A 15,480-nucleotide genomic window follows, 5' to 3' on the forward strand; every position below is an offset into this window, starting at 1 on the left:
CAGTGGCAAGTAGGGTCGTCTCCTCAGGGACTAGCGAGAAATTTATTTCTCTTCGAGTCAAGACAAATGGGGATTTTCAAGATTAAATGCTAACTAAATAAACCAAATGCAGAAAATAATTAATTAAAAGAAATAATTGGGAGAACTCTAGCCAAGGGTATACTTCAGAAATGGTTCATGCAGCTGATCATCGATTCAAATATAATTCTAACATTTATTAATAGATTAGTTATAGTTGTCATGCACGCGATAAACAACCAACCTTTCCTTAATTTCTCGATAGTTAAGGTACGACCTTTAACTATTTCTCTAATCCAAAAACAACCCTAGGTACGACCGTAGGATTTAATTTCTAGATTGCACTAATAATTAGAAAGGCCCAATCCTAACTAACAAACACGCTACGAGGGTTTGTTTAAACTAGATCGTATGTCCCCCTGACATAAACCCAGTTACACCAGTTGCTACTGAGATAGAGATAACGAACAATTACGGATTCAATTACCCCTAATTAGCAGAATAGCCTATATGAATAATTAATTATTGCATACTAACCAATCATACACAAGGCCGGAGAGGAGATATGAACCTCCCTATTCCGTCCAAGGCGGGTACGGGGCCCTCTCGGCCCAGTCGATGAGGCAGGTCCACTCAAGGGGACCGTAGGCTGTGGGGTGGAGGTGGAAGGTTTGCTCTTGCCTTTGTTTTTGGGTTTGGTCATTGGATATCCGTGGACAAGGCAAAGGCGAGGTAATGGTGTTCAAAATATGTCAACAAACAGCCAACAAAGCAAATGATCCCCAGTCATAGCTCCTAATCACAAACAAGTGCAGAAACGGGCTATGAACACACCCCAAAAACTAGTAATCCTGTGAATAGCAAAATATTCCCCAAAAACTATCAATTCAGCCCAAAAACCAATTAATTAGACAAACACAGCACCAAAATCAAGCAAGAAATTGACAATCTAGCCTCAACTAAGAAAGTAAAATTCTGGCATTGTGAGAACCATGAAAATATATATACAAATATCATCTCATATTTCATTTGCACTTTTAATTCATTAGTAAATACTAGCATTATTTTCACTTGTTTCAAAATAAGTGCGTAAAAACACTTTTCATGAAAGGAATAATGTAATTTTTCTAAGATATGAAATTTCTCGGTTTTGCTAGACTAAATTAATACTTTTAGAGTTAGAATAAATTTTAGCACCTCAACATAAAATACTAAAGTACTTAGTTTTATTTTGCTAAATTAATATCATCTGAGTGGATTAATTTTACTATCTTAAAATAATCACCTGAAGTCCAATAATTAATCCTAACCAGTGAATAACGTTAAATACTATCAAAAATTCTCACGACTGGACGAAGCCGATAAATTTTAGGTAAAAACAATATAAGTATACTAAATACGTATAGGACGTAAAAATTTCGATAATTGAACCTTGTGAGATTAGTGTATCATTAGGAGGTTAGTTTGCTTTGGATTAAACTTTTGGTATTAAGTTGAAATCAAGGACTCAAGTAAGGATTAGTAGGGCAATGTGAAATGTCTTAACTACCCTTCACCATATCACAAAACCACCATGCAAACCCAAAACATTCTCGGACAGCATTATGGCCAACCTCTTCATTCGGCCAGTGAAAATCTTTTCCAATCCAACACTCAAACCTCACCAACACTCAACCGAGCACCACCAATTCCATCTCCTCAGCACCACTTCGTCTCAGACCACACCCACAAACACTCCTTCTCCAGACTTCACCTCGTGAGTATCGACTGAGAGAGAGTGAGAGACTGAGCTGCACCATATAGCCGAGAGCAAGGAAAGAAACCGAGAGCTGCAATTCTATTACTGCTCTGTCCGCGAGCTGAGGGAAGAAATCAGGAGACCTCCGCGTGAGAACAATCGACCTACACCCCTCTCTCTTCTAGCTGTGACCATTTTCAACTTCAACCAAGCTGCATCTCATCAGTTCCAGCCGCAACCTCGCAGCTACCAAACCCAGAACCAAACCTGTGCGTGAGAGCCGAGAGGAAGAAAGAAATTTCAAATTTCTTGCGCGTAGGCTTAGCTGGTTTCTGAGGTAATTTCTGGGCTAAATTTAAGTTAAGTACTAGTAGATGAAGTTATATCAGAGCATGCTTGTGTTGTTTATGTAGTCAGATGATAAAAAAAAAATGAATGAATGAGAAATCTGTTTTGGAAGAATATGGTTCTGCCGAGAAGCTGAATTGGAAATGCAGCTTTAATTTTGTTTCCCTGAGGTAACCTGAGCTTATATATGTGATTACTTAACCTAAGACATGATGTTTAAGACCATGCATGTCGATTTATGCATCCGGATGATGAATTTGAAGCATGAGGAAAACCTGTTTTGGGAAGAAATAATCCGGCCGAGAGTTGATTAAGAAATGTTGGATTAAACCTGCCTTCTTGTGATAATCCGGAACTGTTATTATGTTTAGCTAACTAAAGCTTGGACGATTAATATGGTTAGAGCCTTGCATGATAACTTTGTGCATACAGATGATGTATTAAGAAGCACAAGAAACTCTGTTTTGAGGAATTGTTCCTGCCGAGAGCTTGTCTTGAATTATGCAGCTTCATTTGGTTTAATTTTGTTGCTTTGAGCTTATAACCATAACTAACTAGTTAATAACAAGATAATGGGGCTTTGCATGAAGTTAATTAGTTGAGTTAGTACAGAAAATAAAAACAAAAATGCAATCAGTTTTCATGCAGCTGAAACCGAGGCTAGCCAGAAATTTCTGGAAATTTTGGAGGACTTTTATCGCTAATCGAACTTAATTTCTGTGCTAGATATGCTAATTAACTAGCTTAGTGATGGCATGTTGAATTTGAGCCCTTAACACTCTGCTTTAGCCAAGGAAAAAGCTGGATTAAGAACATCTTATTGCTGGAAAATTTTGTGAACTGCCGCAAGGTTTGAACCTGGAAATTTTGAAGTTTATGACTGTTGTTTGAACTCGATGTTGAACTGGAAATGTTAATTGGTTAGATAAGTTGACGCATGGAAAATTTGAGAACCTAGAACCATGTTGTAACCGAGGAAAAGATGGATTTATAAACACCTAAGTGCTGGAAAAAAAAATTCTTGATAGCCGAGAGGCTTGAGCAGAAATTTCAGTTTGTTTTTTTTGGAATTTTAATCTGTTTCTGGATTTTTCCTTAGAGTGTCATGGTTCTGAAATGCATCAGAAATATGTGTTTTAAGCTGCATAAGTCGTTTAACTATGAATCATTTGATATGATGGAAGTTTGAACTAAGAATGTGGAAGTGTAGACCTGGAAAATTTTCAAGTGAATGGATAGAAGTAGTAAAGGAATTTTCCAGATTTCTTGTGGCGAATTTTAGTCCTAAAAATGCTGTTTTGAGTTGTAAAATATCTTATGTTCATTGATTCCACTTGAAACTATATTAAGAGGGTCTTACTTGTGCATTTTGGAGTGACAATTTGATTTTATTATGACTATAATATTGTGATAAAGTGATCGGTATTGGAATAGAAAATTTTGGAAAATAACTTTGGTGAAATGTTTAATCTGCATTCGATTATGTGTAATGAGATTTTGTTGAGGTCTTGGATGAAAATATTGTCACCAATCCTGCCTTACGTCCATATACCGGTTAGTGATCTTAAGCGCTTGAAAGGCTAGCTTTAATTGCTGTGAGAAATAATTGTTGGATGCTAAGGGCTAATGATTGATGAAGGCCTTGGCCATTTGAATGATTTTATACAAGTGTCAAAGTGTGATGAAATTAATTGCTAGAATTACTTGAAGACTTTATATTTATTTTGCTTCAACTGTGAGGTGATATGAACTTGCCAAAACCAAGAGCTAATGATTGACGAAACCTTGATCATTTATTCCATTTTGATCAGAAGTGAATCTATTGAAAACCCAGGGCTAATGATTGACGAAGCCCTAGGGATTTTCCATTAAAATGTGATTTCGATTTGCTGGCAAATTTGAACCATAATAGGATTTCGAAATGGGATCGAAATTGTGAAAGTCGTTTCGACCCTGTGAACTCGAGCAATTTTGATCGAGCTAATCAAAAATAATTTTTCTTCTCGCTAGTAGCAAACGATAAAATTCAGTAATTAGTATTTTGCCTTAAATTTTGCCTACCGACAATTTTTCTTTAGCTTAAACTAGCCTTGATAGTTATAGAAAATAATTTTTCTAGCTTTTAAAACCCTAAGTTTTGTTTCATTTCCTTTTCTTTCTTTAAGACCTGTTCCTTGCTAGTTTTCTAGAGGAAATTTTCAAAACACGAGATTTTAGCGATTTTAACTAAACGTGCAGAAAACTTGTTCGGCAAGAAACACTATTTCACGTAAACTAGTTCGAGTAACACTTTTTCAAGAAAAGTAATATTAAGGAAACTTTGCAAAGTATTTTACTAGTTTTAATACTACATGGTTTGTTGACTTATTCCAAGCAAATAAACTAGCTATACTACGAATAATTTTCCTACGTAATCCTAGAACTAGTATAGCCCACTTATAGTTAAAATTTGGTATTTTAGGGTTTAGCGAGGATGCAGATTTTGATTCCCAGCTTGATCAGTAACTTCACTCTTGGTGAGTGTCCCTACTTGTTCTATTCCTACCTGATTTAAGTGCTTTCTTGACTCAATATGTGATAAATTGCAAAACTAGTTTAGATCCATCGAAGTGAGCAGTGTGTACTTTATCGCACTAGCCGTTCGAGTGGTGACTTGCGTGAAACATTTTTCTCATGAATCCGTGAATCAAAATGTAGTTGCGTCGTTGGGTGAATCCCTCGACTTCTGAATCCAACTACGGAAATGTCGCTGGGTGAATCTCTCGACCAATTTCCTGAGGGTATACTCAAGTATACTGCTCCCAATTTTCTAAGGGTATATCTCGAGTATACTGTTTCCTTAGTCGGTGTTCGGGCCCGGGACAGGGGTACGTACGGTGACGGGTTAGGGGTAAAAATGAGAGGATCTACATGGACTATAAGTAGTGAAAGTTGACGGAGGGTCAACTACGATGAATGGTGATCAAGCGAGGAAAATGGCTCCTGAGAGCCCCTGTATCATACCTTGTGCTGTTATTCGCTTTCCTATTTGTTTATGAAGAGGCGATTTTTGGTTGGTAGCTGAACCGACCTGAATCAGTCCTCTCTGAGATGAGGTGAGGTGAACTCCTGGATCCGAAGTGAACCTCCTTGTTCGAAGTGAATGGCGGGGCTTCACCCCTGGGATCACTCCGACGATCAAGTTAGTATGAGAACGAGAAATATGCTAGAGTCTGAGCAAATGAACAGTGTATGCTTACTTGCTAGGAGTGTATGTGGGGTATTTATAGGAGGGTAGAGGACAGAGCGGAGAGCTCATGCTGGTGGGACCCATTCTCTGGTCATTACGGCTCTGTCCCGTGTCAGGAGGCCTGACTCTGACACTGTAGCCGCCTGAGTATGATGACGGAGAGTATTGAGCAGGTTCCATTAAGAGTCTCCAGTGCTTTTCAGATAAAGCACTGGACCTGGGTGATGTCAGGGGCCGTGACCTCATCAGCGTGCGGCCGAAGTGGGTGGTGCCGAGGTCACCTACACGGTAGGCTAGGGAAGTGGCCGAGCTCAGGGGTTATGCCCAAGATACGGATGAGCTCTGATAAGGGACGAGGTGAGTTCACCTCGGACACGCAGGATGGCCGAGGTGAGCATCCTCAATAAGCCCCCCAAGCCTCGGGTGCTCCGGGACTGAGAGGTGCCGAGGCTTCCTTGTGCCGAAGTCATGAAGAGTCGGGGTCCTGAGACTGCTCCGGAAGATGCGGGGACTTGACACGTGGTCGAGTCAGTTGACAGGACGTGGTCAGAGGTAACCGTCGCGTCGTGAAGTGGTGGGACGTTTCGTGCAGAGGGTGTCAGCCGAAAGGACGGGCATTAATGAGGAGAGATGGACAGAAGGGCAGGTACACGGTATCCTGAATTCGAATCGTTGCCGCCTTTTTGTATTCTGGCTGCCTCTTCGGGTTCTGGCTCTCCCCTATAAATAGGGGGTCCCTTTCATCGTATGGCCCATCACTCTCTTTCTTCGCTTGTAACTTACGAAATTCGCGAGTGTAGCCGAAGTCAATCCATTAGCCGAGATCACAGCCGAAGTCATCGTCTTCGTCCGAGATCGTAGTCAATAGTAAGTATCTTTCTTTCTCTTCATATCGTCTTTCACTCATGGCCAAAACCGCTAAGACCCATAAAGAAACGGTGACCCCGAGCTACCAGACCGAGGTGAGGCCGAATCCTGAGGAAGAAACGACGACGTCCAGCTCTGAGGGGTCGACGCAGGGTTCTGAGGAAGGATCAGCCGAGGTGAGAGCCGACGTGACGGGCTCGGAGTTGGAGTCGTCCGGGATCAGCGAGGGTGGTTCCGAGGTCGAATACGATACCGAGCTCGGGACCGAGATACCTCATGACGAGGGTGTCCTGGAGCCAGTCGCTCCAAAGGACGTGGACAACATCGACTTCGGTCAGATGCCGAAGTTTAGAAGTCGTATAGGAAGGGATAGGGCCACGAAGGTGATAAACAGGTACCCTTTCCGGTCGAGGTACGAAATTCTGCCGCCCGAGGCGAATGACACAGCCGCGAACCCCCCCTTCGGCATGGTGGCTGTCTACGTTCAACAGCTGGAGGCCGGGCTGAGGATGCCGACGTCGAAGTTCCTCCGGGACTTACTTCGTCACTTCCACGTGAGGATCACCCAGCTTGCCCCGAATGCGGTCCGCATCATTGTGGGGTTCGAGATGCTGTGCCGACATCAGGAGGTGACTCCCTCCGTCGACCTCTTCCGCCGATGCTATACTCTCAAGGCACACGGGACGGATAAAGGATGGTTTTATGTTGGCAATCGAAACAATGCTATCCCGAATTTGGTGATCGGTGCTCCCAACTCGATCAAGAACTGGAAGCGCGACTACTTCTTCGTGTCCGGAGTGGACTTCCCGAGGGGTTTTTGGTGGAGGCCAATTAAGGCGAAGGCCGACCCCTCTGCGGGGGATGCCGAAGAGGAATCCTTCCAGAAGTTGATGAAGTCGGGACTTCGGCTGTTCAGCCATGACTACCCCGAAGCCGTGCTCGTGGATGGGGGGATAAGTCGAGTCGTGATCAATACTACCAAGCCTCCCTTCTTTTCCACTGAACTTGAGATACCTTGTAATTTTTCTTTCGTAGCTTTGCTTTCACTTCGGTTAAGGCATATGATAATATTTATTTTTGTGCAGTGACTAAACTGTCCGACCTCGTCGTCTCTGGCTCGTCCGAAGTGGCCAAGAGGCAGAAGAGGAAGAGCAATGACGAGACATCGGCACCTCCGCCAAAGAAGAAGAAGTCACAAGGACCAGCCGCTAAGACTTCGGCGTCTAAAGGCACTCCCACCAAGGTTGGCCAGAGCAGCTCGGCCACGGCGGCTACTGGGTCCACCTCGTCTGTGCTAGAGGGAGTTCCCCTTGGAGTTGTTACAACAGTCACACCTCCTTCTGACCGAGGCAAGCAGCTGAAGCCTCCAGTTAATCCGGTGTCGGGGACCTCGCTATGGAATCGTTTCCATAGCCCCCCAGTGTTTCCCGGAGACGATAAGACGCACCCCGGCGGGCATTGGTGTCCGGACTGGAAAATTTCGGTCAACGACAGGTGCCAGCATCCTCGGGTTGCCCAAGAACTAGTGATGCACTCCCCCTTGCCGAGGGACTTGGAGTTCATGAAGAAGCTGAGCCCGGCCGAGATGGTTCAAAGTCTCATGGTGTCCACAGCTTCCACCTCGGCCTTTGTGGCCGAGATGGCACACCGCTACTGTGCTCTGGTCGAGGAACAGGACACCGGCAAGTTGCAGAATCAAATCTCCAAGTTGGAGAAAAAACTGTTGGTGTCCGAGTCTGAGAAGGCCGAGCTTGAAAGGCGGCTTAAGGAGGCCGAGGTGAAGGATGAGGAGGCCGTGGCTACTATCAACAGTCTCCGATCGGCCCTCGAAGAGGAGCAGAAGAGGGGGGACGAGGTGAAGGCGTCCCACGAGCAAGCTCTCGAGGGTGCCGGAGCCTCGGCCGTAGACGCTTTTCGGAAGTCCGAGGCCTTCATCAAGGACCTCGGCCAACTACTTACGCCTAACTTCATGTTTGGCTTCACATCGGCCGTTGACGAGGCCGCAGCTCACCTCTCCTCCGAGGCCTTGGAGTCCTTAAAAAACCATACCAGCTACAATGAGGACTCCAAGGAGTTATGCGATCGGATGGCCGAAGGCATTCAGGCAGGAAGGAATTTGGCCGAAGTCCAGGTCGAGTTCAACAAGTGGCTGTCCGAACTCGACGAAGTGTTCGAGGACGTGGAAGTGGAAGAAGCTGGAGGAGAGGACGCTGAGGGAGACGAAGCCGGAGGGGACGTCGGCAAAGAGCATGGAGATGAAGTTCACCCCGGCGGAAAAGAGGCCGAAGAGAAGGATGCCCAGGAGGGAGCCAAGACCGGGGATGGAGCCGAGACGGGGGTCTAGGCTCGCGGCTTTAAGGGGGTGGCCGAGGTGGAGAGTGCTTAGTAGCATTCGGACCTCGGCCTTGTACTCGGCCTTGTACTTTTGTAACGCTCTTTCTTATTGAATGAAAGCATATTTCTTCTCGTCTCAGTGCTTTAATTTCTTGCTTTGACTTCATCCCTTGCTTGTCCCCCTTATTTTTTAATAGCGTAACAACGATATTGAAGAATAACATAATAGCTGAAGTCATTACTTGATTAAAAATTCAGGCGTAATACAATCTGAGGTTCTCGGCGTGCCAAGACCTCGGCACTAATGAGCCATCTCGGTAACTCAGTTTACAATACCCCTTAGGGTCAGATTCCACAACTCGGTAAGGGCCTTCCCATTTCGGGCATAATTTCCCTTGCGGTTCAGCTCGGCTGACTGAGTTTTTTCTAAGAACCAAGTCTCCAGGCTGGAATCTACGATGTCTCACGCGGGCATTGTAGTAGTGTGCCAGTGTGTTCTTGTAAGAAGCTATCCGGGCTGAGGCGAGGTTCCTTCGTTCTTCGACGAGGTCGAGGTCCAGCTGCCTCTCTTCGTCGTTCACCTCGGCGGCATAGGCTGCCAGCCGAGGGCTGGGGGTAAGGATCTCAGCCGGGATGACCGCCTCGGCGCCGTAGGTCAGGGAGAATGGGGTCTCTTGCGTCGCTGACCTCGGCGTGGTCCGATACGACCACAGGACACTGGGGAGTTCCTCCACCCAAGATGACCCAGCTCGGTGTAGTCGGGTCTTGAGACCATGTAGGAGAGTCCGGTTGAAGTTTTCTGCTTGACCATTGGCCTGGGGGTGGCCTACCGAAGTGAAGTGTTGTTTGATGCCGAGGTTCTCGCACCAAGTCTTGAACGGGTTCTCGGCAAACTGTCTCCCATTGTCCGAGATGATGACCCGCGGTATGCCGAAGCGGCAGATAATGCACTTCCAAAAGAATTTTTGAATGGCCAGCCCTGAGATGGTCCGAAGTGGCTCGGCCTCGACCCACTTGGTGAAGTAATCCACAGCGGTTACTAAGAATGTATAACCCCCGACGGCTTTGGGGAAGGGACCTATGATGTCTGTCCCCCATTGCTCAAACGGCCAGGGTGAAGTGATGGGGACCATGAAGTTTGAAGGCTGGTGGCGCTCGGGTGCGTGGACTTGGCAGGAAGGGCAGCCGAGAACGAGGTCCTGGGAGTCTTGCCGAAGTGATGGCCAGAAATATCCCAGGAGCATAGCTTTCTTAGCTAGCATCCTGTGGCCGATGTGAGCCCCACATAGGCCCTCGTGGATCTCGTGGAGGACCTCGCGTCCTGCCTCGGGGGTGACACACCTCAACCATGGGCCGAGGTAGGAGCGCTTATATAGTTCTCCATCGCGGAGTGCATACCGAGCGGCTTTGCGTTGTATCTTCCTTGCTTCAGCTCGGTCTTCGGGAAGGACTCCTTGACCCAAGAAAAGGATGAACGGGGTCATCCAAGTTTCTTCAGAGTGCACGGGGCAGGCCACCTCTTCCACGTACCCTGGTTCACTCAGGACCTCCACCAAGACGGTTTTGTTGAGGTCAGAGAATGAAGTGGAAGCCAGCCGGGATAAGGCGTCGGCTCGCTTATTCTGGGACCGAGGGATCCTTTGGATTTCGAATGACTTGAAGTACGCGGTGAGTTGGTGAACTTTGGAGAGGTACCGTTGCATGGTCTCATCCTTGGCCTCGTACTCACCAATAACTTGGCGTACCACGAGCTGGGAGTCACTGCGGACGTGGATTTGCTGGGCGCCGAGCTTGCGGGCTAGCTGGAGTCCAGCGATTAGAGCCTCGTACTCGGCTTCATTGTTGGTGGCCGGGAAGTCAAAGCGGAGGGCGTAAGAGCAAACCTCCCCCTGAGGTCCTTCCAGGAGCAGTCCGGCTCCGCAGCCGTCTCCATTAGAGGATCCATCGACATACAATGTCCACAGGGATGAGGTGGACACCTCGGGTAAGGCTGAGGTGGACTCCGGACCTTCCGTGAAGGTGAGCTCAGCAAGGAAGTCAGCTAAAGCTTGAGCTTTTATGGCGGTGCGTGGCTCGTAGGACAAGTCATATTCTCCCAATTCGACAGCCCACTTGGTGAGGCGACCAGAAGCTTCGGGTCGCACCAATATTTGCCGAATGGGCTGGTCGGTCCTGACCGAGATGGGATGGGCTAAGAAGTAGGGTTTCAACCGCCGAGCTGCGTGGACGAGCCCCAGCACAAGTTTTTCCACTTGCGTGTATCGGGTCTCCGGCCCGCGGAGGGCTCGGCTGACGTAGTAGACCGGCACTTGGGTGCCCTCATCTCGGATGAGCACAGCGCTGACAGCCTCGTCGGCTGCGGAGAGGTAGAGGTAGAGCTTCTCCTCGGGCCGAGGTGAAGCGAGAGTTGGTAGGTGATGCAAGTACTGCTTCAGCTGGTCGAAAGCAGCCTGACACTCCTCAGTCCAGGCGAACTGGTCAGCATTTTTCAGCACCTTAAAGAAAGGCAGAGCTTTCTCGGCTGATTGGGACAGGAAGCGATTCAGCGCGGCCAGGCGTCCATTCAGCCGTTGGACTTCTCGGATGTTCCGAGGTGGGGACATGTCCTGAATGGCCTTCACCTTGTCGGGGTTGGCCTCGATTCCCCGGTGGGAAACCAGATACCCCAAGAATTTTCCCGAGGTGACGCCGAAGACGCACTTCTTGGGATTCAGCTTCATTCTCGAGTCTCGCAGGACACCAAAGACTTCCCTCACGTCTGACAGAAAGGATGAAGTGGCGAGGCTTTTAACGAGGATGTCATCCACATAGGCCTCCACATTGCGGCCGATCTGATTCTGGAAGAGTCGGTTGATCAGCCTTTGGTAGGTTGCCCCGGCGTTCTTTAGCCCGAAGGGCATGGTGGTGTAACAATAAGTACCTCGGTCGGTGTAGAACGCCGTTTTCTCTTGGTCCTCCTCACTCATTCCTATTTGATGGTACCCTTTGAAGGCATCTAGGAAGCAGAGGATTTCATACCCCATCGCCGCGTCGACGAGGGCGTCTATTCTCGGCAGAGGATAGCAATCTTTGGGGCAGGCCTTGTTGAGGTCGGTGAAGTCGACACACATTCTCCATCCACCGGTGTCCTTTTTGACCATGACTGGATTGGACAGCCAGGCGGGATATTGGACTTCGTGGATCATCTTGGCCGGCAAGAGCTTGTCGACCTCATCCGATATGGCCTGACTACGTTCGGGGCCGAAGTGCCTTCGTTTCTGTCGCACAGGTCGGGCCTGTGGGTCAACGTTGAGTTGGTGAGTCATGAGCTCGGGTGGCACTCCGACCACTTCATCCGCGGACCACGCGAAGACGTCTCGGTGGTCTTTGATCAGGGAGATCATTTCTTCTTTCAGGGGTGAGGGTAGTCCAGCCCCTACTTGGACCACTTGGTCAGGTTTCGCTTCATCCACTACCACCAGTTCCACCTCATCCCCGGGCTCCAGCCTGTTGGGCTCTTCTGCCTTCTGAGGGTCGATGCAGTCTATGGAGAGGACCGCTGGCCTCTTTTCTTCTGACCTCGGTGAGGGCCGGGGGGTGACTGCTGCTTGAATGGTGGCGAGGTAGCACTCCCGGGCGGCGCCCACATCGCTGCTTACCTCGGCCACCCCCGCAGATGTTGGGAATTTAAAGCTCAGGTGGTAGGTGGAGTATACGGCTCTCAAGGCATTGAGCGTGGGCCGGCCTATCAGCATATTGTAGGGGGAGTCTGCTTTGACCACCGCAAAACTGACAGGCACAGTTCGGCAGCGTGGATGACGCCCGATTGTTACCACCAGGGTCAACATGCCTTCCGGGTGGACGACGTGTCCCCCGAATCCCACGAGGGGAGTCCTGACAGGAGTGAGTTGCTCCCTGGTCAGTTTCAAACTTTCGAAAGTCCGGTAGTACAAGACGTCTACCGAGCTTCCGGGGTCTACGTAGACCTTTTTGACTACGTAGTTGTTGGTGAGGACTTCAATCACAAGAGCTTCATGATTGCTGGAGGCCGCAGGAACGGGGTCAGCGGGACCGTAGGTGATGACCTCGGACAGCCGAGAGCTCGGCTCGGCCACCTCCATCTCGGCCTGGCGGTAGGTCCGCTTCCGGGAGTTCTGGCTGTCTCCTCCCGTTGGTCCTCCCGCGATGGTGTTGATCACCCCAGCGATGTTGGGGCCGTAGCCCGGTGAGCCATCGCGTGGGGGCTGCTTGTCCTCCCTACGGTCTTCGGGACCTCGGCAATGCATGTTCGTGTCCCGTCGGTCGTCTCGGCGGGGGCCTCGGTTCTCCCGGTGGGAGACGCTTCGGTTGAAGCCTCCATCCTTGCGGACGAATTGCTTCAGGTATCCCTGCCGGATCAAATTTTCGATTTCCCGCTTCAGGTCATTGCAGTCTTCAGTCTCGTGCCCTACATCACGGTGGTAGGCACAGTAGAGGTTCGAGTTCCTCTTATCTCTCCTCCCCGGAATTTCGGGAGGGTTGCGGCCGAGGTGATTCTGCCTCATCACAGCCAGGACGTGGGTCCGGCTCGAATTGAGGGGCGTCAGCTCGGCGTCCGAGGTGGACGATCTGCCTTTCACGATCCGGTCGAAGACACTTCGGCGGTCTCGGGGTTGGTTTGAAGTGCCACTTGGGCCTGGTTCACCTCGGCCAGTGTCTTTCCTCCTCCGGGGATCTTGCCCCGTACGAGATGCTTGGGCTTCTCGCTTCATGCGATTTACATCTTCACTTCGGATTCCCTGGTCAATTCTTTCCCAGAGCTCCCGGAGTGTACGGGGGTACTGCCGATGGATTTCGGTGTTAAAGATCCCTGCTACTAACCCGTTGGTGAAGGCAGCAATAGTTACCTGCTCGTTCTGGTCAGGTATCTGTACATTCTCCCCGTTGAACCTTTGGGCGTACGAGCGAAGTGACTCGCCCTGACCCTGTTGCAGGTTCAAGAGGTAAGCTGAAGTCTTTGTTATTGGTCGAGACGACACAAAGCGGTGGATGAACCGGTCTATCAGCTCATCCAGGGAGGAAATGCTCCCCGGTTCTAAACTCCAGAACCACTTCCGGGCGGTCCCGTGCAGGAAGATGGGGAAAGCCCGACAGATCACGGTGTCGGGGACGCAGTAGAGTCGGAATGCGGAGATGAAGGCGCGGAGGTGATCCTCGGGGTCACCTCGGCCGTCATAGGTGTGCAAATTTGGAAGCTTAAAGTTCGGGGGCACCATTTCCCCGTTGATGTCATCAGTGAAGGGCGGAGCCCTCATGTAATCAGAAGCTAGGCCTCCGGGACGCCGAGGTGGGTCCTCGGCTCGTTTTCCCAGTAGTCCCCGAGAAAACGCTCGGGAGATGGAGGCAATCTTGGAGGTTGCCTTGGATGAGGCTCGCCTGGAGGTGCTTCGAGATAGACGCCCATCTTCGGAGTCCTCGCCTGAGGGCACTTCAGGGGATTTCGTCGGTCTCCTCTTGGAAGACTCGGCTTTTTCTTTTCCCTGCCTTTTGAGGTACCTTCCTAGCTCTTCAAAAATGTTAGGGTTGTCTGATACAAACTCGGCCATCTTGGCGATGGCGTCCTCATTGTTGGGCTGGGTCCTTTGGGACCCTGGCTCTTCAGATATGCGGTCTTGCTGGGCACCCGAGGTCTGCCCAACCCCAGTTGAGGGAACTCTTCCGCTTCTGGAGCGCGTGGATCTCATTTTAATAGCTATCTCGTTCCCACAGACGGCGCCAATTGAAGAGGCGATTTTTGGTTGGTAGCTGAACCGACCTGAATCAGTCCTCTCTGAGATGAGGTGAGGTGAACCCCTGGATCCGAAGTCAACCTCCTTGTTCGAAGTGAATGGCGGGGCTTCACCCCTGGGATCACTCCGACGATCAAGTTAGTATGAGAACGAGAAATATGCTAGAGTCTGAGCAAATGAACAGTGTATGCTTACTTGCTAGGAGTGTATGTGGGGTATTTATAGGAGGGTAGAGGACAGAGCGGAGAGCTCATACTGGTGGGACCCATTCTCTGGTCATTACGGCTCTGTCCCGTGTCAGGAGGCCTGACTCTGACACTGTAGCCGCCTGAGTGTGATGACGGAGAGTATTGAGCAGGTTCCATTAAGAGTCTCCAGTGCTTTTCAGATAAAGCACTGGACCTGGGTGATGTCAGGGGCCGTGACCTCATCAGCGTGCGGCCGAAGTGGGTGGTGCCGAGGTCACCTACACGGTAGGCTAGGGAAGTGGCCGAGCTCAGGGGTTATGCCCAAGATACGGATGAGCTCTGATAAGGGACGAGGTGAGTTCACCTCGGACACGCAGGATGACCGAGGTGAGCATCCTCAGTTTACGTTAATCGAAATCAGTACTTGCTATTTGTTTATTTGATTGCATGTTTTGGGGCACCATTGAGTTTTAGCTCACCCCACGTTCGTTTGTTTTCCTTACAGGTTGTGAAGTTTGAAAGAATTTGAGTTGCTTATATTTCCTATGAATGTAATTGAACAACTTGAATTTAAACTTCGGTGTGTAATGAATTCCAAGTTAAGCATTGTATCTTTCATTTTGGATTGCCACTTGAACCTGGAAAAGTGTAACCCTAAGTCTGGTATCTGGCTTGTATATATGTATTTGTGTGGTATGGCTTTAATCCTTGTAAGTAACGCGCGAAGTGTTTAAGAGCCGTCGATTGGCTATCTTAAATGTTGTTATCTTTGAAGTTAATGAGGATTTAGTTTATTCTTCGGAAGGTTTTGGGCTAGATTGCTTGCGTGAGTCCTGGCGAGAGCTAGGCAGACGGCCCTCCAACCCTCTGGTTCGCCTTAGGGGAAAGTGGGGTCGTCACAGGCATCAGCTAATAGAGAACTAATAATCTGGCCTCAACTACTTAGTGACAGAAAAATAAAGAAAGAAATCACCGGAGGTTTGGAGTATGCAGTGGGTGACAGTGAAGAGA

The 15,480-nt window shown here is 48.9% G+C and overlaps 1 protein-coding gene across 1 annotated transcript; it reads right to left on the reverse strand.

Annotated features, from left to right (window-relative positions):
* Positions 1-8,788: 8,788 nt before the first annotated feature.
* LOC140021624 (uncharacterized) lies at positions 8,789-14,712 on the reverse strand. The gene is made up of 2 exons (XM_072072896.1): positions 14,477-14,712; positions 8,789-14,396 (listed from the first exon to the last, which is right to left on the reverse strand). Exons 1-2 carry the CDS (start codon positions 14,710-14,712, stop codon positions 8,789-8,791), a joined length of 5,844 nt encoding a protein of 1,947 aa, XP_071928997.1.
* Positions 14,713-15,480: the final 768 nt, after the last annotated feature.

The sequence above is a fragment of the Coffea arabica genome, chromosome 11e, assembly GCF_036785885.1.
Source record: "Coffea arabica cultivar ET-39 chromosome 11e, Coffea Arabica ET-39 HiFi, whole genome shotgun sequence".
NCBI classification, from domain to species: Eukaryota; Viridiplantae; Streptophyta; class Magnoliopsida; order Gentianales; family Rubiaceae; genus Coffea; species Coffea arabica.

Excerpts from the sequence above, each read along its gene's own strand:
- LOC140021624 (XM_072072896.1), bottom strand. The coding sequence starts at position 14,712 with ATGAGGTCACGGCCCCTGACATCACCCAGGTCCAGTGCTTTATCTGAA. Across the intron at positions 14,397-14,476 it reads CCCACATACACTCCTAGCAA|GGGTGAAGCCCCGCCATTCA; the intron begins GTAAGCATACAC and ends GAGTGATCCCAG.